Source organism: Peromyscus leucopus, chromosome 3 (genome assembly GCF_004664715.2).
Source record: "Peromyscus leucopus breed LL Stock chromosome 3, UCI_PerLeu_2.1, whole genome shotgun sequence".
Classification (NCBI taxonomy): domain Eukaryota; kingdom Metazoa; phylum Chordata; class Mammalia; order Rodentia; family Cricetidae; genus Peromyscus; species Peromyscus leucopus.
This window is the reverse complement of record NC_051065.1, coordinates 99,349,782-99,374,650: the sequence shown is the minus strand read 5'-3', so window position 1 is coordinate 99,374,650 and position 24,869 is coordinate 99,349,782. Positions and strand designations below refer to the sequence as shown.

General features: G+C 47.7%; 1 protein-coding gene across 1 annotated transcript; it reads left to right on the top strand.

Moving 5' to 3' along the window:
• The first annotated feature begins 931 nt into the window (after window positions 1-931).
• On the top strand, window positions 932-24,802 carry Actg2 (actin gamma 2, smooth muscle). The gene is made up of 9 exons (XM_028871312.2): window positions 932-1,034; window positions 9,115-9,276; window positions 9,814-9,942; window positions 14,124-14,234; window positions 14,485-14,569; window positions 16,394-16,555; window positions 17,335-17,526; window positions 20,589-20,770; window positions 24,583-24,802. Exons 2-9 carry the CDS (start codon window positions 9,151-9,153, stop codon window positions 24,724-24,726), a joined length of 1,131 nt encoding a protein of 376 aa, XP_028727145.1. The 5' UTR covers window positions 932-1,034; window positions 9,115-9,150; the 3' UTR covers window positions 24,727-24,802.
• The last annotated feature ends 67 nt before the right edge of the window (window positions 24,803-24,869 follow it).

The following is a 24,869-nucleotide window of genomic DNA, read 5'->3' as shown; positions in this document are numbered from 1 at the left end:
TCCTGAAGGACAGAGTGAGAGGAAAGACTCTGGGGGAGGGAATCAGGGGGTGTGACAGTTTTAGGGGGGGGGGAGACAGGTTTTAGACAGCTGAGCTTGAAAAACCCACAGTCACCTGGATGCAGTTCTCCAGTCCACAACTGAACATTTTGTGGATCACGTGTGCAGTGTGGCGAAGTGGGAACTCACTGCCACAGAGCTGGTGGTGGACACTGTAGGACATGGAACAGCTGACCAGGGAGAGAATGCATTATGTAAGAAAATCCATGATCACAGGACTATGGATACTTGTGCCGGCCCCTGGGTCTTGCTAGGTGTGCTCAGTCTTGAGGTAGGCCCCTCATTCTGCATTTCCCAGGACTGGGAGACTGGCAGAGCGACTCCAGGAGGGAGAACTGGAGAGTTTGGCATTCTGAAGGAAGTTTTAGGGGCACTGGAGGTTCCAGGGCAGCAAAAACAGTAGGGCACATGGGATATTTTGCCAAACGCAGATGGAATTTCCCCCTCAGCCCTCTGCTGTCCTGGACTTGCACCTGACAAAGCACAATGGCACTCATTCTGTGGCTACAGCATGCATGTCCCAGGCAGACCCTGGGGCAGCAGGCAGAGGGCCTGAGGAAAGAGGCGGGAACAGAGGCGGCCACTGCCATTCTTGGTATGGTTCCCTCTCCAGGAGCACAGCCCTATCAGGCCTCGCTCTGGGCAGCTTATAAGGCCTGGTGTGATTTTTTTGTTTACGAGAGTATGGCCTAAAAGGAACAAATCCACAGCCCAGAGACTGTTACCATTCGAATCCTTTTGCATACATTTTTCAAATGATAATTCACTCTACCCACCCTCCATCCACGCCCCCCAAGGCTGGTTTATTGAAAAAAAACCACCTTATATGGTAATAGTGTTACCACACCGTCAGCTGGCCTTTTTAGGGACTCTGTTTAAAGAAGATCCGCCTCAGGGGTTTTATATTGCTCTGGTGTTTCTGCCAAAGACTCCACGGCCCTCAGTCCCTGGGAGAAGGACTTCTCACACCCTCGGTGAGTACTGCCTGCTTCTGCAGCCTCTTCCTTTCTGGGGCTGTCAGGCCTCCTGTTTATCTGTGCAACTCGAGATCTGCTTGGTTTCTGTGGCCCAGGTCACAGGTCAAGGACCTTAGTAGTTGTGGTGCCTGGAACACATTGCTGCCTGCTGGGAAAAGGCATTTCTGATCAGGGAGCATCCTGGAGACAGGACAGTTTGGGGACCGCCCAGGGCATAACTCCTGTAGTCTACACCTGTCCTGTTCTCCTTGCCTTGGGTCACTGTGTCACTGCAGAAAAGCAGCTTCCCCTGGGTATTTGGGTCACAGCCAATGGTGGCCCTGGTACCCATGAGCTACCTGTATTAGAATAGGAAGGGACTGCCTTCTGTTGGCCTTGGCTGGTCTCTCTGTCCTCCAGCTTGAGCTTGGCTGAGATGAGTAGAGAGTTTTCACAGAATCCGAAGGCTGTAAGGTCACTGTGGGATGTGGAAAGGGAGACACGAGGGAGGAACAAATGTCTCATGGCTTCATGATGTTGAGGGGCTAGAAGGCAGCTAACTTGTTCTCCTCTGAAGATGTCGCCGAGGCCCTTCCAGGGCAATTAAGCAACTTTTCCAGAAGATGCGCCCTCGCTGGTCATGGCGGCCCATGCTTTTATTCTAAGTACATGGGAGCCTAGGGCGGGCAGATTGCCCAAAGCTCAAGGCCAGCCTGGTGTACATAGTGAGTTCCAGGCTAACCTGGGCCTCAGTGTGAGACTCTGGCTCAAACAAAACAAAACATCTCACACCATCTGTGGAGTAATATGCCAAGGCTACCATCTCTGCAACAGACACACACACACACACACACACACACACACACACACACACACTAGCACACTAGGTCGGGAGGGCTCTACCACCTTTGTGAGTTGCATCCAAGTGGAGCAGACTGGGGTCAGGATGCTGGTACTCAGTGTTATGAGTGACCTCCATGTCCTCACCCATAACACGGGCACCCAGAACCCTCTCAGAGTGACTCAGAGTGAGGAGTAAATGTGTATAGTATAGCTCCCGACCCAATGTGGCTAGGGTCTATCTAGCCTTGCATTCTCAAGTTTAATAAGCACTATGGAGAATGTGGTGGTGCAAGCCTACGTTCCTAGCGCTTGGGAGGTGGAGGCTAGCAGATCAGAAGTTCAAGGTCGCCTTTGTCTATGTAGTAAGTTTAAGGCTAGCCCAGGCTTTACAAAAACACTGTATCAAAATAAAATGAGATTAAAAATAGAATCACAGTGGAGTATCTAAGTATATGAATTGGGGGAAGCCCAAGAGAAGCTCCTGGTTAAGGTACAAGCAGGGATGGCTTACTGGAGGAAGAATACTTGAGCTGAGCCCCGAGAAGGACAGTCCTGGGGGGGAGGGGAGGAAGCATGGTGGTCTTTGGGACAGCAAAGGACTCAGCTCCACCCCATTTAGATTTCAAGGCAAGGAGCAGGCCCAGTAACTTTAGAAGGGTGGGTGGGTCAGTTGTTTGGTTTCCAGATGCTAAACTGAAGGACTGAGCAGTGGGAAGCATGGAAGGAGTCAAGCCTAAAGGATAACAGCCAGAGCTGTATATCTCGGAAGGACTGCTCTGGAGGGCAAAAGGACTGGGCACAGGGCAGAAGTGCCACCACCTGTGTGGTGGCGTGGAGGCAGAATCCCAAAGGGCTATGATTGGTTAGGAGGGAAGAGAGAGTACAAGGTGCTGGCTCTGGGTTCTGGGGTGGTTGGCACACCTCTCTGGGTATAGCTCCAGCTAGAAGCTAATGTTGTCAGCCAGCTTGGCGGTACCGGGTTGGGATACCTTGGACTGCACACACCTCACACAGCTCGCTCGGCAGGTCTGGAGCTCAGGGGAAGAGTCTGGTCAAGAGCTGAGCTGGGACCCTGGGTGGGAGGCTGGGTGAAGGCCAGAAGAGTGGGTGATATGGGTAGATTCTTGAGGAACAGAAAAAATGAGGAACCACCTTGCATGTGATTAAGACACCTGGTAATCCCAGCACTGGGGACCAGAGGAAGGAGACTCAGGAGGTCAGGTTCATCCCAGCTACACAGGGAGTTGCTCAGGCTTTCGGCACTGAGGTCTATCACAACCACCTTCACTCCACAGCTATAACAAGAGCAATCGCAGACAATGTGGACATGAGTAGGTGTGCCTGGGTCCCAATAAAACAATATACAGAGGCCAGTTAGGATTCCGAAGCCTATGATTTCAGCACTCAGAAGTGGAGGCAGAGGAGCAGGAATTCAAGGCTGTCCTCAGCTACAGAGTGATCTCAGAGCCAGCCTGTCTCGAGAATAAAATAAATACATACACTAAAACTGAATCATACATAATTTTCACAGGTCATGAACTATTAGTCTTCTACCATTTTTAAAAAGAAAATATGTTTTTTTTCTTCTTTTTGGCTTTTTGAGACAAAGTTTCTCTATGTAGCTGTGGCTGACCTGGAACTTGCTCTGTAGACCAGGCTGGCCTCAGACTCATAGAGATCCACCTGCCTCTGCCTCCCGAGTGCTGGGATTAAAAGTGTGCACCACCACACCCGGCTAAATATGCTTTTTAAAAACTTTTTATTTGTGGGTGTGTTGTGTACAGGTGTGTGTGAGCAGGAGTGTGTGTGTGCAGGTGTGTGTGCAGATGTGTGTGTGTGTGCAGGTGTGTGCAGGTGTGTGTGCAGATGTGTGTGTGTGTGTGTGTGTGTGTGTGTGTGTGTGTGTGTGTGCAGGTGTGTGTGTGTGTGTGCCCTTGTCCACATGGGTGTCTGTGGTGGCCAGCAGCTGACATTGGGTGTCCTCCTTACCACTCTCCGTCTTATTTTTGAGGCTGGATCTCTCACTGAACTGGAGCTCACTGACTCAGCTAGCTTGGCCAACTGGCCAGTAAGCTCTGCTCTGGTGGTTCTTCTATGTCCATCTGCCCAGAACTGGGATGACAGAGGAGCCAGCAGTGACCCCTGGACTTTCTGTGGAGCAGGGATTTGAACTCAGGTCCTCACACTTGCACAGCAAGTGCTTCACCCACTGAGCCATCTACCAAGCCTGTCTTCAACCACTTAAAAAAACGTAAAAACCCTCAACATTCAGTTTATAAGAAAGTAGGCCAGAGTTTGCCTATCCTGGGTTACAATCTGTGCAACCCTTTCAGATCCCTGTGTCTGTTTAACCCATTTTCTTCTTTTAAAAGTATTTTTAGGGTTTTTCTTTTTAGGTTTATTTATTTTATTTTATGCACATGAGTGTTTGCCTGCATGTATGTATGTGTACCATGTGTGTGCCTGGTGTCCTCAGAGGTCAGAAGAAGGCATCAGATCCTCTGAAACTGTAGTTATGGATGATTGTGAGTCACTGTGTGGGTGCTGGGAACTGAACTCAGGTCCTCCGTAAGAACAGCAAGAGCTCTTTACCACCGGACCATCTCTCCAGCCCCTAATCTTTTCCTTGTGAGATCGATGTTCTCATTTCAATTTTGTAGTGGAAGAAACTGGAGCCAGGGAGGGAAATAGGAAGGACTGTGGGGAGAGGGTCCCAGGAAGAATAAAGGGACACTGAAGGAGAGATGAGCCACCAGGGCCAGCCCAGTCCCTTTGCAGTGCCAGAGATGCCTTTGGGCCTCTAGCTCTCTCAGCCTTCAGCGCCCTGCCTCATCTCTGGCTCTGCCACAGAAAAATGTTTCTGGGGTTGGAGAGGTGACTCAGTGGTTGAAGACACTGGCTGCTCTTGCAGAGGATCCAGGTTCAGTTCCCGGTACCCACACGGTAGCTCTCAACCATCTGTAACTCCAGGTTCAGGGGTTCTGATGCCTTCTTCTGACATCAGTAGGCACTGTTCCCATGTGGTACACATCCATACATGCAGGCAAAACACTCACTTAAACATAAATAAATCAGAAGAAAAAATTTTCAAGAGGGAAAGTGACTTTAAGTCCCTGAAATACTCTGGTGGGAACTGGTGACAATTTGAAGTTGCTCAGTGGATGCCTCAGTGGCCATGCAACCTGGAAAAGAAAGTGCAAGCCTGTGATTCTTTGTGGGGCTGAGTTGGAGTAGGGTAGGGTTCAGTGAAACCAGAGAGATGAGTCATTGAAAAGTCAAAGGGACTGGGCGATGGTGGTGCATGACTTTAATCCCAGCACTTGGGAAGCAGAGGCATGCGGATCTTTGTGAGTTCAAGGACAGCCTGGTCTACAAAGTGAGTTCCAGGACAGCCAGGACTGTTACACAGAGAAACCCTGTCTCAAAAAAAAAAAAAAAAAAAAAAAAAAAAAAGACAAAAAGACAAAAGAGAGAGAGAGAGAGAGAGAGAGAGAGAGAGAGAGAGAGAGAGAGAGAGAGAAGAGAGAGAGAGAAGAAAAGTCAAATGGGAGTCACCCTGGGATGTAGCTCAGTCGGCAGAGTGCTTACCCAAGCATGCACCAAGTTCTGGGGTTTGATCCCCAGCATTGCAAGAGTGTAAGTACTAAGTACCTTTAATCTAGTACTGGCTGGGAGGAGGATCAGAAGTTCAAGGTTATCCTTGACTACACTGGGAGTTCAAGGCCAGCCTAGGGTACATGAGATCCTATCAAAAGAAGGAGGGGGTTGGGAGAGGCACCCAAGAGACACTAGGCTTGAGGCAAAACACCTATAATCCCAGCATTTGGGAAACTAGGACCAGGAGTATTGCTGTGAGTTAAAAGAGGCAACCTGCCGTAGACAAAGAACTCTGACTCAAAACAACTAAAGCAAAATTAAAAAGGGGGAAAGCCATAGGCACCTGAAGTCTGAATAAATCACACGAAAAGAAGTGTGGTTCCCGTCCTCCTGGCCTCCTGGCTCTTCGCGCCGTTTTCCCCTCAGGAGGATATTCACTTTGTCAGCGCAGCTGAGGACTAGCTAGAGGAGAGAGAGCCAAGGGCGTGAGAGCCCAGGAACAGAGCAGACAGGCCTGGGAGGGGGCCCACTATGTCAACATGTATTGAGCACCTCCTGTGTACCCGACATTGAGTTGTGTGTTAGGGTAAACCTGGTCCTGGTGTAGAAAGAGCTCAGAGGATGCCCAGGGAGAAGAAACAGGGGTCCCTTTGTGTGCTCTTGGAAAGCAGGGGAAAGAACACTGCCATACAAGGAGAAGTTCTGACCGTGTCTCGGCCATGGCAAGGACAACACAACCCAGGCTCTGGCACTGTCCACACCTGGCCTGGATCGATGCCTGGCCTGGCTGCTCCCCTTCTTCTGGCTAGGAGGTCTCTAGCTGAGTTCTTTAACTTTTCTGAGTCTTGATGTGCAAGTCAATAGAATGGGTTTAAAAATATATTGTCTCAGAGAAATTTTGAAGTTTAACTAGATAATACTATAAATTGTAAAATTGAGGTAATTTTTTTTTTTTTTTTTTTTTTTTTTTTTTTGCCAGACATGGTGGCTGTAATCTCAGCAGTTGGGAAGTAGAGGCAGGAGAATTGCCCTAAGTTTGGGCCAGCATGGGCTACACAGAGCTCTCCTGCCTTATATAAAAACACATGCTATATCACCCAACTTGGAAGCGCTGGCCGCAGTGTGATGGAAGTAACCTGGCCCTTTTCTCCTTACATCACATACTCTGCTTTCTCCATTGGGTGGCGGGGTAGAGGCTTCTAGCAATTCAGAGCCAACTAACTTTTTCAATAACTTCTTTTCATTATTAAAATGGTTCTTTTTTTTTTTTTTTTTTTTTTTTTGAGACAGGGTTTCTCTGTGTAGTTTTTGGTGCCTGTCCTGGATCTCACTCTGTAGACCAGGCTGGCCTCGAACTCACAGAGATCCACCTGGCGCTGCCTCCTGAGTGCTGCCACCGTCGCCCAGCTCTGATTGTTCTTAATTTATTTTTATTTTATGTGCACTGGTGTTTTCTCTGCATGCATGTCTGTGAGAGGGTGTTGGGTCCCCTAGAACTAGAGTTACAGATAGTCTTGAGCTGCCATGCAGGTGCTGGGAATAGAACCTGGGTCCTCTAGAAGAACAGCCAGTGCTCTTAACGGCTGAGCCATCTCCCCAGCCCCTCAATTCTGATCGTTTTAAACGAAGCTGTGCTCACAGAATGGCTCACTAGGTAAAGCATTTGCTGCCCAAGCCTGATGGCCCGAGTTCAATCCTCAGCACCCAGATAAAGATGGAAGCTCCATAGTTTCCTGAGCTCTGCCTCATGCCAAGGAGCATGTGCCCTCGCCCCCCAAAACACACACACTGTCCACACATACAATAATGTATTTCCTAGTTGTTATTTTATTTTATGTGTGTGTGTGTTCTGCCTGCACGTACCACATTCATACCTGGTTCTCAGGAGGCCAGAGAGGGCATCAGATCCTCTGGAACTGGAGTTACAGTTGATTGTGAGCCACAGTGTAGGTGCTGGGAATCGAACCCAGGTCCTCCATAAGAGCAGCCTGGGCTCTTAACCTCTGAGCCATCCTTCCAGCCCCAGTGTTAACAAACTTCTGCCCTGACTCTGTCTAGCCTTCATGATCTCCTGATCAAAATCCCAAAACACAATCTCTTTGCCTGGCTCATGGTCTTCACTGCCTGGCTTCAGCACAGGCTGTTTGGGATCAGTCACAGCTGTCTGGAGCACCTCTCTCCTTCCAGCCATGAGAGGGTGAGCTGTGGTCACACACACCAAATGACACGTTAGAGCCCCTCCTTCCCAGAGAGTTTCTCCATTCCTTGTTCTCTGCCTCTCTTTTGCATGAAATTGTCTAATAAATAAATTTTTAAGAGATAGAGAAGGAAGGAGGGGAAAGGAGGTTTTGTCTCCTGACTTATAACACACATGCACATACATGGACACATAGATGAACACTTATACAAACATACCAAATATACGTGTGTGTGTGTGTGTGTGTGTGTGTGCGCGCGCATTCGTGCTAGGTGGAAGGTGGCTTTATTTGTCAGGGAGGCTGGGTGTCTCTCGTTGGGACGGTTTTGCTTCCCTTGCTTGTCAACCGTCTTCTCGCAGTCTTTTTTTTTTCTTTTGGGCTGTCTGCTTTCTGGTTTGTAAGAGGTCTTTCTTCTTGTAAATACTAATCCTGCCTCAGGTATATTGTAAAACTTCTCAACCTATTTAACAACCGGTAAGTGCTCTCATAATTCACTCCACTGAATGAAAGTTGTATGGCTACTTCATCCTTAAAATCAAGTGTAATAAACTGGGTACTGTGGCGCACACCTTTAATCCCAACATTTAGGAGGCAGAGACAGGCTGATCTCTGTGAGTTCGAGGCCACCTTGGTCTAACAGTGAGTTCCAGGCCAGTCAAGGCTACACAGTAAGACCTCAGGAATGGAGAGATGGACTAGTGGTTAAAAGGACTTGCTGCTTTTGCAGAGGACCTGAGTCATAACCATTCTGAACTCCAATTCTAGGGGATCCGAAACCCTCTTCTGGTCTTCACACACACACACACACACACACACACACACACACACACACGGTGCACATAGTGAGACCCTATCTCAAAAACTAAAATTAAATAAATAAAAATAAAATGTATTTCTTGGCTGATTGCCATACCACACAACCACAGACAAAGGCCTTTAAGGACAGAAATTTGTTTTCTGACAATCCTGGACACTAGGAATCTGAGGGTCAAGATGTCATCAGCGTTGGCTTCTCCTCAGGACCCTCCCCTGGCTTATAGATGGCAGCCTTCTGGCCATGTCTTCACATAGTCCACACTCTCCATATATCTGTATTCTAACTTTTTTTTTTCTTACACAGATACTACCCTATGAGAGCAGCCATATTGGAGACCAGCCATATTGGATTTATAACCTCATTATAAACTCTTTTCCCTCTGTAAAGACCTGGCTCTAAATCCAGTCATATTTTGAGGTGTGAGGATGCTGATGTACATTCCATATATGAATTTAGGGTCGCATAATTCAGTGCTTAGCAGCTGAAGGGAGGTATGAGCCACAGCTTCGAGAAACAAGGAAGCCAAACCTATGTCTGTCTCTCCTAGAACAGGACCCCAGTTGCTCAGACTCCAGAGCCACAAAGACCGTCTCCTGTATTACCCGACAGGTGGCTAACTGTTCTCTTCTCTTCCACCCCAAAGGTGCTCCAGCCCCCAGCTCACTCAGCCACACCCACCATGTGTGAAGAAGAGACCACCGCCCTCGTGTGTGACAACGGCTCTGGCCTGTGCAAGGCAGGCTTTGCCGGAGATGATGCCCCCAGGGCTGTCTTCCCCTCCATTGTGGGCCGCCCGCGTCATCAGGTGGGTTCCCTCTGGGTCCCAGACGGAGCCACTGGGAGTGAGCCCTATAGCACCTGCACGGAAAGAACTATCCTGAGCTCTCTATCTCTCTCTCTCTCTCTCTCTCTCTCTCTCTCTCTCTCTCTCTGCAGAGAGTATAAATAAGATAAGGGCTGGCATGTGGCGCACGCTTTATCCACACTCGGAGCAGAGCCAGCGATCTCTGTGATTCCAGCCAGCCTGCTACAAGTAGTTCAGGGCGCAAACTACACAAGAAACCTGTCTCAAAAAAAAAAAAAAAAAAAAAAAAAATAAATAAATAAATAAATAAATAAATAAATCTATGGTCTTTGTTCTCTCTCAGAAAACCACATCGTCTTCTGTGAGAGAAAAGGATCAGCCCATGAGAAACCCCCCACCTCCCCTTCCTGTCTCTGCCCACCTTCGTTTCCTGCTTCCTTTCCTCATCTCTTTCCTTTCCAGGGACATCAGGCTGAATCTCTTGTGTGCGGACCCCTAAGCCAACTCACTTTTCTCTCCCTTTCTGTCACGTCACAGGGTGTCATGGTGGGCATGGGCCAGAAAGACAGCTATGTGGGGGACGAGGCCCAGAGCAAACGTGGGATCCTGACCCTCAAATACCCCATTGAGCACGGCATCATCACCAACTGGGACGACATGGAAAAGGTATCTGGAGCCCCCAGTGTGGTTATTTTAATGGTGACATCTCCTCTTGACTCTCCTATCCTACAGTCTTCCTCGGGAATGCTTCCCACAGCTTTCCTCCTTCCCTTTCCACTCCCTAGATGATTTCCAGCCTGAGCCCCCAACCTCTCCCCCTGGACCATGGCAATGGCTTCCCGCAGTGTCCCTTTTCCTGTGCCCTTATTCATCCATACACTTCTCCACATTCCTAACTCTTCGTAGCACCCTTTGAGGATCCGGTCATACCTAATTTCCAGCTCCTGTCTCTCCTGCATGACTCCATCTGGCTAGGCACAGGCCCGAGTTTAAAATGTCGGACATCTCAGCTGGGGCTGAGCGATGGCTCAGCTGTTAAGAGCACTTGATGCTCCTGTAGAGGACCCGCATCAGGCAGCTCACAGCTCTCTGCAGTCCAGCTCTCTCTCCTATTTGTTTGCCCTGACATACGTTCAGCTCAGGGCAGTGCTGGTATAGTATTCTCCAATGAAAAACTTTAGGACTAAGCTAGGAGTTTCTGCAAGTTTTTTGTTGTTTTGTATAAGAACATGCAGAAGGCGGGGCAATGATGACATCACAAGTGGAAATGTCAGCAGCACCTTTCTAGTGTTCTTCTAGAATACAGCCGGCCATTGTCTCCAAACCCCTGCTTCAGCTATGACTGTCTTCTAAAATGCAACAGAGAGCTTCCTGAGCAGGTGGCAATGGGGGCTGAATGGTTGATCTGTAGTATGTAATCCACTTAGTTCCTTTGCATCTTCGGGTGTGAACTAGCCTTCAGGTGTGTCAAAGCCTTCTCATTCCAGAGAGGTGCAGGCAAGGCGCTGGAGTGAACAGCAAAGAAACGTGTGTACAAACCGTACACCCAGCCTTAGTATCTTCATTTCTGAGCTGGAGATTAAAAGACAAACAACTTTCCTGTGAGGTACAGTGGTTCATACCTATAATGCCAGAGCTTGGGAGGCTGAGGCAGGAGGATTGCCACCTTGCTGTGAATTCAAGGCCAGTCTGGGTCACAGAATGAGACCCCCATCTCAGATCAAGCGACTTCCTTTTCCACTAGAGGGCTTTGGCAATGAAATTAGACACTGACTTATTGTGATCCCAACATATAGATTGGAGCGTTAGAAATGACACTCATTGTTTACACACATCTCTGAAAACTTAATTTGAAAACATAAGAAACAAAATATTTTCTCACAGTAGGGACAGTGCATGAACTCTTTAAAGAAAGCCCTAGGTATACATTATGCATCTTAAAAGAAAAGCTGAATAGGAGTTGGATGGATTGTTCTGAAATAACAACTTAGTTATTCAGGGATGCAGAATCTTACCTCATACCATTTCTCTGAAATATCAACTGAACCTAAAAAAGTTAAATATAAAAACTCAAAGACTGAAGATACAGTAAGGTGGATGCAAACATTTAGTCAGCTTTCTGGTGAAAGTAGTCATAGGAGAAAAAATATATAGGTTTGATTTCCTAAAAGTCATAACTTCTAGTGTATATGTCCGAGAAGAAAGTCTGAAAGTCAAACAATATTGTAAAAATATTACAGCAAGCATACTGAAAGATCATTAGACAGGCAGCATAGATTGATCATTAAAAATACAAAGTGCTAGCGTTGGAGAGATGACTCGGCAGTTAAGAGCATGGCTGCTCTCGCAGAGGACCTAAGTCTGTAACTCGAGCACCAGGGCATCCAATGCCATCTTCTGGCCTCTGAGGACACCTATACTCATGTGCATCTCTCTCTCTCTCTCTCTCTCTCTCACACACACACACACACACACACACACACACACACACACAAACACAAATACACATAATTTTAAAAAATCCCCTTTTTAAGAAAAGAAAATTACCCTCTTTAAAAAAAATCCACACTTCAAAATAAAATAAAAGCAACCAAGTGTAGTGACACACGCTTTTAATCCCAGCCCTGGGGAAGCAGCAGGCAGATCTCTGAGAGTTTGAAGCCAGTCTGGTCTACAGAGCAAGTTCCAGGTAAGTCAGGGCTACATAGAAAAACACTGTCTCAAAAATATTTAATTAATTAATTAAAAACAAAATTCAACATGTAATAATAATAATAATAATAACAATAACAATAATGGATATGAAGTGAATAAGAAATAATAGCCAGGTGGTGGTGGTACACACCTTTATTTAATCCCAGTGCTTGGGAAGCAGAGGCAGGCAGATCTCTGTGAATTTGAGGCCAGCCTGGTCTACAGAGCAAGTTTCCAGAACAGTCAGAGCTGTTACAAAGAGAAACCCTGCCTCAATGCCCCCCCCAAAAAAAAGGGGAAAAGGGAAGGAAGTAAATTACAAATAACATAAAGACAAGAGTCACAAGGGAAAGATGTATAAACAACAGATGGGATGAAGATATTTTCCAAATGTTTTGATTTGCAACATTCCTAAAATGAAGTCCAGTGCTTGGCCCACTCTTAATGGTGCTGATTGGCAGGTCTGGGCAGAGCTAAGCCAGCTGTGCCTACATTCACAGGCCCAGGCGAGGCTGAGACAGAGCAACTGGGGAAAGTTTAGTTTTTTAATTTATTTATTTTAATGTGCGTTGGCATTTTTGCCATGGGTGTCGGGTCCCCTGGAACTGGCATTACAGACAGTTGTGAGCTGCCATGTGGGTGCTGGGAATTGAACTCAGGACCTCTGGAAGAGCAGTCGGTGTTCTTAACCTCTGAGCCATCTCTCCAGCCCATGGGAAAGGTTTTCAAACCCACTCTACTCCCCTGAGGCCAGTCCCCGTCCCTTATCTCTGTGAAACGTCCAAGTCCAAGGCCTCTGTTAGTGGCGTCCCTGTGTCTCAGGGACCCTCTGAAGCCTTTGGGGGCCCTCTCTGCTTCCCAGCCCATCCCAGTCACCCAGATAGTGATCATTTCTCTCTCTTCCATTCATTTAGCTGCTTCTTAGTATTTCTGTCTTTTGGCCTTTCTCTCATCCAGACTAAGAAGCAGACATCATGTCCAATCATAGAGGCTCTTGTCACATTTATTAGCATTTCAGCAAACCCACAAATACTGTGGTATGATTTAGCCCTGTTGCTAAAGAAACTGAAACCTCATGTCCCTGACACTGTTTGCCAAACCCCTCTGAGGTAAAGCCCCTCATCTGATCATCTTGAAGCACTGGATAAGGAGCTAGTCATGGGCTCAGGAAACTTCCTCTACGGCAGGGATTCTTGTCTAGGATAGGTTTGCATGGGTGGGCACACACATGTACATGCTTACACACACACACACACACACACACACGCACGCACGCACGCACGCACGCACGGACAGATGCGTAGTTATGTCTGGAGACGGAACCAAATTTGTGCTAGAGTCAAATGGTGCTCTCCAGTGAGGAGACTAGGAATGCCACTAAACCTCCCATGATGCACAGGTCTGTCCCACACAGCACTGACTGAGCCATCTAAGAAGACAGGGTGCTGACGTAGAGAGGCCCTGCTCAAAGCACCAGCCTGGTCATCAGTAAACACTGAGAACTGGGTCCACGTATATGTATCAGGATCACAGCAGGAGGCAGTATACACTTTTGATGAGGCTGACAACACGCATACTTACAGGGGTGTGAGCAAGATTAAGGCAACCAGAGAAGGATGAGGACTAGTTACCACAGGAGCTCTTGTGATCTCCAGAGTCCCCTGCGGAAACTTTGAGTGGGTAGGCAGTGTCCTCGGAACGCAGCAAGACCTGGAGGGCTGAAAGAGGGTCCGTCAGCTGAAGGTGTGTCTATGGCAGGCCACACCACAGCCATGCCCTGGCCTTTCTCTCCCCCTACTGCCCAACCTCTTGCCAATATCACTCATCAGCTACACACAACCAGGAGCCGGAAACCAACAAGCACCGCGGTGCCGCCTGCCTCCTCGAAGGCAACAGGAGGAAGTGTGAGGAGGGAGGAAGAGGGGGGTCAAACGGTAGTAGACATGAGCACAGACATGGCTCTCTGTCTGGCATGCTGGGGGAGGAGGAATAGGTTCTCTCCACGTCCATCAGAGATTCCCCGGGATGAACAGTCTCTCCAGATTCACTGTCCCGTGCAGCTCTCAGCTGTCCTCCTCCAGTACGCACGGGCCAGTCAGATTTTGTTCACGGTCTGAAGCCTGCTCGGCTTCTCTGGCTTTTGTCTCAACCAGATCTGGCACCACTCCTTCTACAATGAGCTGCGGGTAGCACCAGAAGAGCACCCCACCCTGCTCACAGAGGCCCCCCTGAACCCCAAGGCCAACAGGGAGAAGATGACCCAGGTAAGAGCACTGTGCACAGGGAAGCAGCTTGGCCAGGTCCTTCTTCCCCATCATGTACCGCGCACAGCCGAACGTCTTTACAGATCGCTGTACGTGTGGGCCGCCAAGGCGAGTCCCAGGGGAAGTGGGATAAAGAAGGACCACTGAGCTGGCCTTGTTCTTGCCCTTGAGAAGATTACAGAGCATCCTGTGGGCCGGGAGACGCTGTGATGTCTGTGAGACAGTCCTTTCCTCCTTGCTGTCCTTGCAGATCATGTTCGAAACCTTCAACGTCCCGGCCATGTATGTCGCCATTCAAGCCGTGCTCTCCCTCTACGCATCTGGCCGCACCACAGGTTGGTAGAGTTTCTGGCTCCAGGCTTCCTTTTGGTTTTTGAATGACAGCATCTGCAGCGAGTTTAGCGCAAGCCAAAGAAAAAGAATAAGTAGCAAGAGACGGATGACAAATCCACAGATAGCAGAACATCATCAGATTGGTTACTCAAAAAAAAACATCCAGTAGAAATCAGCTGGGGATGCCCCACTGAGGCTGTAGCTGGAGTTTCCAGGAAAGAGTCCTGGGCAGGGAGAGTGTCCCCTCCAAGGAAAAGAACAAATAACAGCAGATAGGTGATGTCATTGAACTGGGGACTTACAAATATCCAACAGACACTGACTGGGGGAGCTGAGGCAGTGAGCCACAGTTCCTGACTGAGTTTCTCTCCGTGGCTGAACTTGTGGCTCCCCTTTCCCATGACAGGCACTTTTTATACCGTGGGCTAAACAGTAGTAACCTTTGTTGGAAATGGTTTAGCTTCCAGCTGTCCGCACTTACTTCACTCTCTCTTCCCTCCCTGCCACAGAGTCAGGGGGCCGTCCCGTCCGCAGACAGGGCCTTGGAGGGCACTTTGAGACAAACATGCTTGGGTCTGAAATGGAAACTACATTTCCAGAGCCAGTGTCCCAGGGAGCTCAAACAGCATATGACAATTTACCAATACGATGTGCACTGCGGCAGGGGAAGCAGAGTCAAGTTGGACTCCTACAAAGGTTCATGCTTAGAACAAGAGGAACAGCCAGTGTCCAGGGAAGTAACAACTGAGAGTGCCCATGCAGCAAATTTACATAAACAAGCTACAACTGATACATGAATTGATAACGTGCACAAGGGCTGTTTCCTTATTATCGGCATGCCAGGGGCTTATGCCCACATCTTCATAGCAGTGACTTTGCACATAGTATGTGCCTAGATATAGAAGGATGCCCAGGAAGCAGAGAATCTGTGATCCTCAAGAGGGACTTGAGCACTGTCATAAATGCTTTTTAAAATGTATTCTTTCAGCCAGGCACTGGTAGTGCACACCTTTAATCCCAGCACTCCGGAGGCAGAGCCAGGTGGATCTCTATGAGTTCAAGGCCAGCCTGGTCTACAGAGTGAGATCCAGAACAGGCACCAAAACTACACAGAGTAACCTTGTCTTAAAAAAAAAAAATGTACTCTTGCCGGGCAGTGGTGGCGCACGCCTTTAATCCCAGCACTCGGAGCAGACCAGCGGATTCTGTGAGTTCGAGCAGCCTGGCTACAAGTGAGTCCAGAAGGTGCAAAGCTATACAGAGAAACCCTGTCTCGAAAACCAAAAAAAAAAAAAAAAATGTACTCTTGCATATGTTTGCTGCTTACCTGAGCATTCATCCTTCCAGAGGTTTTCACAAAGCCTGTATCAAACAATAGGCATACTTGGCTGCAGAGATGGCTCAGCAGTTAGGAGCACATACTGCTTTTGCAGAGGACCTAAGTTCCCAGCACCCACATCAGGCAGCTCCAACTCCAGGGGACCTGACACCCTCAAAGAGAGTGTGCAGTCTAAAAATAACAAATAACAGAATGTGGAGTCCAGACTTAGAGAAAAATTGACAAGTGTCCATTTTCATGTATGTATTTCAAGAAATTGAGACATAACACTTGCCTTCTAGAACCCAATCTTCTCATTTAGGAGGACACACACACACACACACACACACACACACACACACACACACACACACAAATGACTGAGAATTCTCATGGTGGGTGAATTTTCTTAACTCCTGAAGGAAAATGTGATAATGGAAGATCATTCATTAACAGACTCCAGAAACAGATGGAAGATGGAAATGAGGTTTGTCTTCCCTGTCCACAGGCATCGTTCTGGATTCAGGGGATGGCGTGACCCACAACGTCCCCATCTATGAGGGCTATGCACTGCCCCATGCTATCATGCGTCTTGACCTGGCTGGACGGGACCTCACGGACTACCTCATGAAGATCCTCACAGAAAGAGGCTATTCCTTTGTGACCACAGGTACCCACCCCTTTCCTCATTCAGACTTGAGCTCAAACCCAGTCTCATCTAGTACCAGAAGTTCTTAGGAATGATGAGAATTCTGTGGCTCTGACCTCAAGCTGTCTTGGGGTGGACAGGGAACCCCTGCAGTGTTAAGACAGCTTCATTGGAGGATGAAGGTTGCCCAAGGAGATGCTTTGGGGAGGAGGACAAGGCTTACAGCTAGCTTCCTTCTGCAGTGCCCTGCCAAGCCATCCTCAGAGCCATCTCCACATTCCCACCCCCCAGCACACACTGCCTATGTTCCTGTCACCTCAGTCCCAGTGGCTTCAACAAGGCTTGGCTGTCCGGTGATAAATTTTTCTCCTTGGAGGTGTCTGTGGTTTCTATAAGAACAAGTGATATAAAAAACAATCTGAGAGGAGAGAGGGTCATGAAGCCCACCTGGGTGAGAGTGGATTTGGGTAGTAACTTTTTTAGATTCTGCCAAGTCACGAGGGGTAAGTCCAAGTCTACCCCATAATGTGCCCTGGAAGGCCCCCAGTAGCAACTGTGGTATTGTCAAGACAGAGTGACAGAGCAAGAAGACTATCCCTTGGGTTCCTGCTTGAGAATCAAACCCTTTTGAGGGATGGGGCATTTAACCCAGCATGGAAGAGAACCTTGACTCTCTTTGGGGCAGCTCTGTCCTCTTCCTAAGGCTGGATTCAAAGTAGACTGAGAGTTTCCTGGAGAGTACATGGTACGGCCGAGCTTGGAGAGCCCAGTGACCACTTTACCATTTCTACACTCTCCAGCTGAGAGAGAAATTGTACGAGACATCAAGGAGAAGCTGTGCTATGTGGCCTTGGATTTTGAGAATGAGATGGCCACAGCAGCCTCATCTTCCTCCCTGGAGAAGAGCTACGAGCTGCCTGATGGGCAGGTCATCACTATTGGCAATGAACGCTTCCGCTGCCCTGAGACCCTCTTCCAGCCTTCCTTCATCGGTGAGGTGCTGCCTGTGGGCCCTGCTCAGCACTCAGAGGCAGGGTGGAGGGTACAAGCTGGGAGAGCACAGGAGAGAGAGTGCAGGGTGCAGGGCTGCAGGGTGAGGGTGCGGGGTGAGGGTGCAGGGTGAGGGGTGCAATGTGAGGGTGCAGGGTAGAGGGTGCAGGGTAGAGGGTGCAGGGTAGAGGGTGCAGGGTAGAGGGTGCAATGTGAGGGTGCAGGGTAGAGGGTGCAGGGTGAGGGTGCAGGGTAGAGGGTGCAGGGTGAAGGTGCAGGGTAGAGGGTGCAGGGTAGAGGGTGCAGGGTAGAGGGTGCAGGGTAGAGGGTGCAGGGTAGAGGGGTACAATGATTCGGTTCCACACTAAAGGTCGAAAAGGATCTTCCTCTTGGCTAGTTTAGACCAAAAGCGGGCCTAAATTTGAATCCCCCGCCTCCTCCATCTGTCTAGTGTCTGTAGCCCGTGTCCTCTGTCATCTGTCTGTTGTATGTATCTGGTACCTGTCTGGTTCCAGTGCCTGGCAAAAAGCTTTGCTCTGTATTTGCTGAACAGCACAGAACACATAGCATGGGGAAAGAAATGAGGAATTCTTTACAGAAATCCTTAACAGAGTTTACTAAGGAGAAGAAGTTATTTTACCGACCCCAAATAACCCAGAACAGCACTCAGAACCAGACACAGATGCTGTCCACCTAAATCCTCATGTTGCTTCCAACGTTTCTGGGATTTTTTTTTTCTTTTTCTTTTTTTTTTTTTTTCAAGTCAGGGTTTCTGTGTGTAGCTTTGGTACCTATCCTGGAACTCACTCTGCAGACCAGGCTGGCCTCAAACTCACAGAGATCCACCTGTCTCTGCTTCCCAAGTGTTGGAATTAAAGGCAGGCACCACCGCCACCGCCACCGCCGCCGCCGCCGCCGCCGCTGCCGCCGCCACCGCCACCACCACCACCACCACCCAGTAATGTTTATTTTCTTTAAGTTTGCTTTCAACCTATTGACTGCTTTCAGCAAATGGTTACCACAACACACACACACACACACACACACACACACACACACACACACACACACTATTCTGCATCGGGACATGGAAGCATACATAGTTTAAGATTAAAGCTATACAGTCAGCTTATGTTGTAAAAGGAGATTATGTAGGAAGTCCAAAGTATAGTAAGGTTGATTACATTGTTTTCTTAAAGGCAAGTTAAACAGGCTGAGTACACTTCAGGACAGCAGATCGAGTACATAGTTTTAAGTGGTCTCAATGCATATCATTAGCTTGGTTGCCCGGTCTAGCAAAAGCTCACTTTCTAAAGGTAAGAGATATTTTCAGAAAAAGCTGTTTCAACAATTCAGGGTGGAGGGGCCAAGGCAGACAGTTATAAGATAGAGTGCAGGGTGTGTGGATATAGAGCAGAGAGTGTAGGATGGAGGAGACGGAGTGGGAGGGTGCAGGGCAGAGGAGGAGATTTGGAAAGAGAAACACCTAGAGTCAAGGAAACTTTGTTACTTTTATCTGCCCTAAGTTTTCCCAAGAAGGGACAGTATTGCGTAAACAAGTAAATAAAACCATAATTTTGAATAGAAGACTAAGGAAATCAAGATAAAGAAAAATCAGGATGGGGTTGGAGTGATAGCTTAGTGGTTAAGAGCATTTACTATTCTTGCAGAGGACCTGGGTTCAGTTCCCAGCACCCACACGGTGCCTCACAACTGATTGTAACTCCAGGTCCTGGGGATCCAATACCCTCTTCTGGCCTTCATGGGCACTTGCATGAGCATGGTGCACATAAACTCATGTGGGCACACACATACACAATTAAATATTTTTATAAGGAAAAACATGACAGGTGATATAGTATGAAACTAATAATGAGGTTAAAGGTCAATCCAAACCACTTCTGCATCACTTAGCATTTAGGTCACAGAGCCCTGTATTTAGACAGTGGTGCGGACAGTGAACTGGGATCAGACTTGATTTTCAGTGCTGATCCTGTACCTCTCTACCTCTGAGCACTGTCACACTGACGTACCGTCTCCTTCAATCTGTAGCTTTCTCATCTATAAAAATGGAGATAGTAGGGCATTATAGAGAGATGGCTCACTATTTATGGGCACTCACTGATCCTTCCAGAGAGCCCAGACTCAATTCTCAGCACCTTCATGCTTCCTAACAGCCTATAACTCTAGTTCCAGGGAATCTGACACCCTCTTCTGACCTCCACGGGCACTGTATTCACATGCTCAAACCCATATTCAGACACATAAATGAAGCAATAAGATTAATAACAAACTTTTAAAAATGGAAATAGTGACATGTACTTACCAGATAGTGCTATGACAAGGACTAAGAGATAATACTTGATAAGGGAAACACTTTCTTGAAGAGTGTTTAAGGGGAAAATGGGCAGTGGCTACTCTTAGCTTTGGAGTTTCTCTGAAGCCATTAAAGTGCTCTAGAGCTGGGTATGGTAGTAAATCCATGTAATCCCAGTGCTTGAGCTGTGGAACTGGGAAGGTCAGGAGTTCAAGGTCATCCTCAGCTGCACAGTGAATTCAAAGCCAGCTTGTCTTAAAAAAATAATATTGTGGTGACAATTGCCCAGCTCTGTGAATATACTAATTACCACTGAGCTGTACACTTTAAAAGGGTTAACTTTATAGTATATGAATTACATCTCCTTAAAGCCAGGGAAATGAAGTGTGTTGTTTCAGAAATGTGCCTTGGGCAACAGTGAGAAAGATCACCTGAGGCATGAAGAAGCTTAAGGCAGGGCCATGACCAGTAAGGGGGATCTAAGCTTGTGATCCAGTTCATCAAGGGTCTGAACCAGGCCGCTGCAATGGGGAGGGTCCTTAAAAGAGCTGAAACTAGACTTCTGGTGGTGTTTCAGCTGGTTTTGAAACAGTGTCTCACCCTGTAACCCAGGCTAGCCTTGAATTCATTGACCCTCCTACCTCAGCCTCCCAAGTGCCTGGGGTTACAAGCAGGAGCCACCATGCCTGGATATGAGCTACATTTCTGAAGGCATGGGTATTGACTAAACTCTGTAACCTCCCCTAGGCATGGAGTCAGCTGGAATTCATGAGACAACATACAATTCCATCATGAAGTGTGACATTGACATCCGCAAGGATTTGTATGCTAACAATGTCCTCTCTGGAGGTACCACCATGTACCCCGGCATTGCTGACAGGATGCAGAAGGAGATCACAGCCCTGGCTCCCAGCACCATGAAGATCAAGGTGGGTTGGGTCTTGCCCTACCTCCCTTTTGATGTTCTACATACAAATACCTGCCTGTATGGGAGATGTCGCTGGGCCTGGCCGCTTGGTGGTCTTCTGGTCTCGTCGTTCTCCTCCTGGGCTGCAGTCAATCACATCATGGAGGATTATGTTCCTTGGGGCAATGATAGGATAAAGATATGCTTAGCATGGCTCAGTCCATATCCACATGGGCATCATATGAGAAGATACTGAAAGAATTTGAGGTGATTACAATATTGAGGGAATTTGAGGGGGAAATTAGGAGGAAGGAGATAGAAAGAGAGAGCAATTGGAGTCAGAGAGATGACTCTGCCATTAAGAGCACTTATTGCTGGGTCAGTTGGGCATGGTGGTGCACACGTTTGGTTAAAGAATTTGTGAGTCAGAGGCAGGTGGATCTCTGTGAGCTCCAGAATAGTCTGGTCTACAGACTGAGTTCCAGATCAGACAGGGATACACAGTGAGATGCTATCTCACAAAACAAAACAAATAAGTTTGGTTCCCAGTACTTATAATTTACAGCTTATAAGAGCTGGTGCTCTCCTGGCCTCCATGGATACTTGCATGTGCAAACACACAAAGAGAGACACATACATATGATTTTCTCTTTCTTTATCCCTTTCTTCCTTCCTTCCTTTCTTTTTTTCTTCCTTCCTTCCTTCCTTTCTTTCCTTTTCTTTTTTGGAATGGTCTCACTATTTAGCCCTGGCTGATCTGGAATTCACTATGTAGACCAGACTAGCCTTAAACATAATGATCTGCCTGACTCTGCCACCTAAGTGCTAGAATTAGAGGTTTGTGCCACCATGTCCACCTCATACAAAAAAAAAAAAAATTTTTTCAAGACAGAATTTCTCTGTTTAGCTTTTGGAGCCTGTTCTGGAACTCACTCTGTAGACCAGACTGGCCTCAAACTCACAGAGATCCACCTGGCTCTGCCTCCTGAGTGCTGGGATTAAAGGCATGCGCCACCACCGCCCGGCCAAAAAAAAAAAAAAAAAAAAATTTAAGAAAAGAAAGTGGCAATACTAAAGAATCATTCAACTTTAAAAATGGCTTGAATAGAGATTTGGAAATGGCTCAGCCAGCAGAGTACTTGCCATGAGCTTGAGTCCCTGGCATCCACATACAAAAGCGGATGGAGCGCATCTGTAATTCCAGCACTAGGGAAGCAGAGACAGGCGGATCCCCAGAGCTCAAAGCCTGGCCAACCTAACAGAATCAATAAACTCTGGATTCATCGAGAGACTTGTGTCTCAGAAAATAAGGTGGAGAGAGATTGAGGAAGATACCAGATATTAACCTGTGACATCCACACACGTGCAAGCACACACGTATGCATGTATACAACAACACACACGTGACTTGAAGAAGAGATGGAAAGTTCTAGAGAGGGGATGTGTGGCCACAGGGCTGGCTGTCACTTCAAATTCCCAGAGACATTCTCTAACCTTAGCTAGGCAGCTCTGACCTACTGAACGTTGGGACGGCCGTGTCCCCACGATTCTTCTCTTGATGGTGCCTGGTCTCAGGGGTCTTGATAGAAAGGAATCACGTTTGTCTGGTGACATCCCTGGCTTCTGGTCTCCAAACAATCAGGCCACTCTCTCAAGGATTTCTGGAGACCTTACTGTTAATAGATTTTTTTTTTTTTTTAAAGAATTGGGGGCTTGCCAGGCAGTGGCGCACGCCTTTAATCCCAGCGCTCAGGAGGCAGAAGCAGGTGGATCTCTGAGTTCAAGGCCAGCCTGGTCTACAGAGTGAGTTTTAGGACAGCCAAAACTACACAGAGAAACCCTGTCTTGGGGGTGGGGGGAGAATTGAGGGCTTCAAAACTTTTTTTAAAAACCAGGCATAGTGGTACATAGTGCTTTAGTCCCAGCACTGAGGCAGAGGCAGGCAGATCTTTGTGAGTTCAAAGCCAGCCTGGTCTCCACAGTGAGTTCCAGCACAGCCAGGCCTACATAGTTAGGCCCCGTTTTGAGAAATGGCTCTGCAGGCAAAGGTGCCTGCCACCAGGCCTGAAGGCAGAGTGTATTCCCCAGGACTCCCATGGTGAAAGGAGAGAACTGACTGCGGAAGGTAGTCCTCTGACTTCAACGGAAGTGCCATGGCATGTGTACACCTGTACCACACACCGCATCCCCCACAATAGACAGATAGACATAGACAGACAGACAGACAGACAGAGTTGAGGGATGCATTGGTGGTGTACACTAATAATTTCAACACTAGAAAGGTAGAGGCTGCAGGATCAGGAATTCAAGGTTATCCTTGGCTATGCAAAGAACTCAAGGCCAGCTAAGGCTATGTGAGACCCTATCTCAAACAAACAAACAAACAATTAACAAAAACAAACAAACAAACAACAAAACACTTCCAATGCTTCAAAAACTGGAAAATGAGTTGGAGTTCCAAGCTTTCTGGCACGTGGACAGGATTAACAAAGTGTGCATAAACTTGAGAGCCTCCCACACTTAAGCGGCCATTGCCAAGTAAAGTTCAAAGCAGGGTTTAAACAGACTAGCATAGAGTTGAGAATAGAATCAACAGCCAGGCATGGTGGCGCACACCTTTAAACCCAGTACTCCGGAGGCAGAGGCAGGAGGAGCTCTGTGAATTTGAGGCCAATCTGGTCTACAAAGCAAGTTCCAGGACAGACAGGGCTCTGTTATACAGAGAAACCTTGTCTCAAAAAAAAAAAAAGTAAAAAGAAAAAAGAAAACAGAATCAGCTCAGCCCAAAGTATCCATGGATCCAAACTCCAGGCAAGGACCAAACAAAGCTCTCCCTATTGATTTTGGTAATGGTCAGCTATTGCTGAGTAACAACCACCTACAAAATCTCAGAAGCATGTAACAATGAGCATGGTTACTTATGAAGCTGTGGGTCAGCAGAAAGTCAGCTAATCCAGGTCAGCTCTGGCTGGGGAGCTCGATGGGTCTGCTCATCTCAGGTCAAGTTCTGCATCTCAAATCCAAGGCTGAGGATAAGGGACCTGCAGCTCCCACAGAGAAATTCTTCTCACGAAGAGGGAAGAGGCACAGAGAGTATGGCCAACTATACAAGTACATTTCCATTCCTGTTTGTGTCATGGTTGCTAGCATCCACTGGACAAGGTGACACAAGGCCCAGCCCTAAGTCACAGGATAGAGGAACCCACTCTTTCTATGGAGGAGATGGGGAGTGGCAGGGTAGGGAACATTTAGACCAACAATCTAATCATCTCCCATTTCTATTTCATTGATTTAGTTTTAGATTTAATTTGTGTGTGTGTGTGTGTGTGTGTGTGTGTGTGTGTGTGTGAGAGAGAGAGAGAGAGAGAGAGAGAGAGAGAGAGAGAGAGTATTTTGCCTGCGTGTGTGTATGTGCACCATGTGGAGGCCAAAGGCTTCAGATGCCCCTGGAACTGGGTTACATATAGTTGTGAGCTGCCATGTGGGGTGCTGGGAACAGAATCCAGGTCCTCTGCAGGAGCAACAAGTGCTCTTAACTACTGAGCCACCTCTCCAGTCCCTAGCCTGTTCGTTTCTGACCACGGAGACTACCCTTTTCTGGAGTGGGCTGAGAAAATTTCTGATTTTTGATCCCCCTTGCTTATATTTAATTTTGTATTTTTATTTTTGAGATGAGATTTTGTATTGATCTAGATGGTTTAGAATCTTGGGCTCCTGTGAGCACCTGGTTTTGAAGCTTCTCAGTATCTGAGACCACAGCATCCAACACTGTACCCCACTTCTTACCCACTCTCTTGGGGGCTGGTCATAATTTGCCACATTTTCTCTTTGCAGATCATTGCTCCTCCCGAGAGGAAGTATTCAGTCTGGATTGGGGGCTCCATCCTGGCCTCTCTCTCCACCTTCCAGCAGATGTGGATCAGCAAGCCGGAGTATGACGAGGCTGGCCCCTCCATTGTCCACAGGAAATGCTTCTAAAGTCAGAGGGGTTTCTCTGAGGATCCCTTCAAGAATGCTGTTACCAACCACAGAACATTAAAACCTTCAAGCCTTACTTTTTTGTATGGGGCTCTTTTGTTCCTAGATTTTCTAAATGTGTGTGTCTCACAGGCAATGCTAAG

Excerpts from the sequence above, each read along its gene's own strand:
- Actg2 (XM_028871312.2), top strand. The coding sequence starts at position 9,151 with ATGTGTGAAGAAGAGACCACCGCCCTCGTGTGTGACAACGGCTCTGGC. Across the intron at positions 14,235-14,484 it reads ACAGGGAGAAGATGACCCAG|ATCATGTTCGAAACCTTCAA; the intron begins GTAAGAGCACTG and ends CTGTCCTTGCAG. Across the intron at positions 17,527-20,588 it reads CTTCCAGCCTTCCTTCATCG|GCATGGAGTCAGCTGGAATT; the intron begins GTGAGGTGCTGC and ends AACCTCCCCTAG.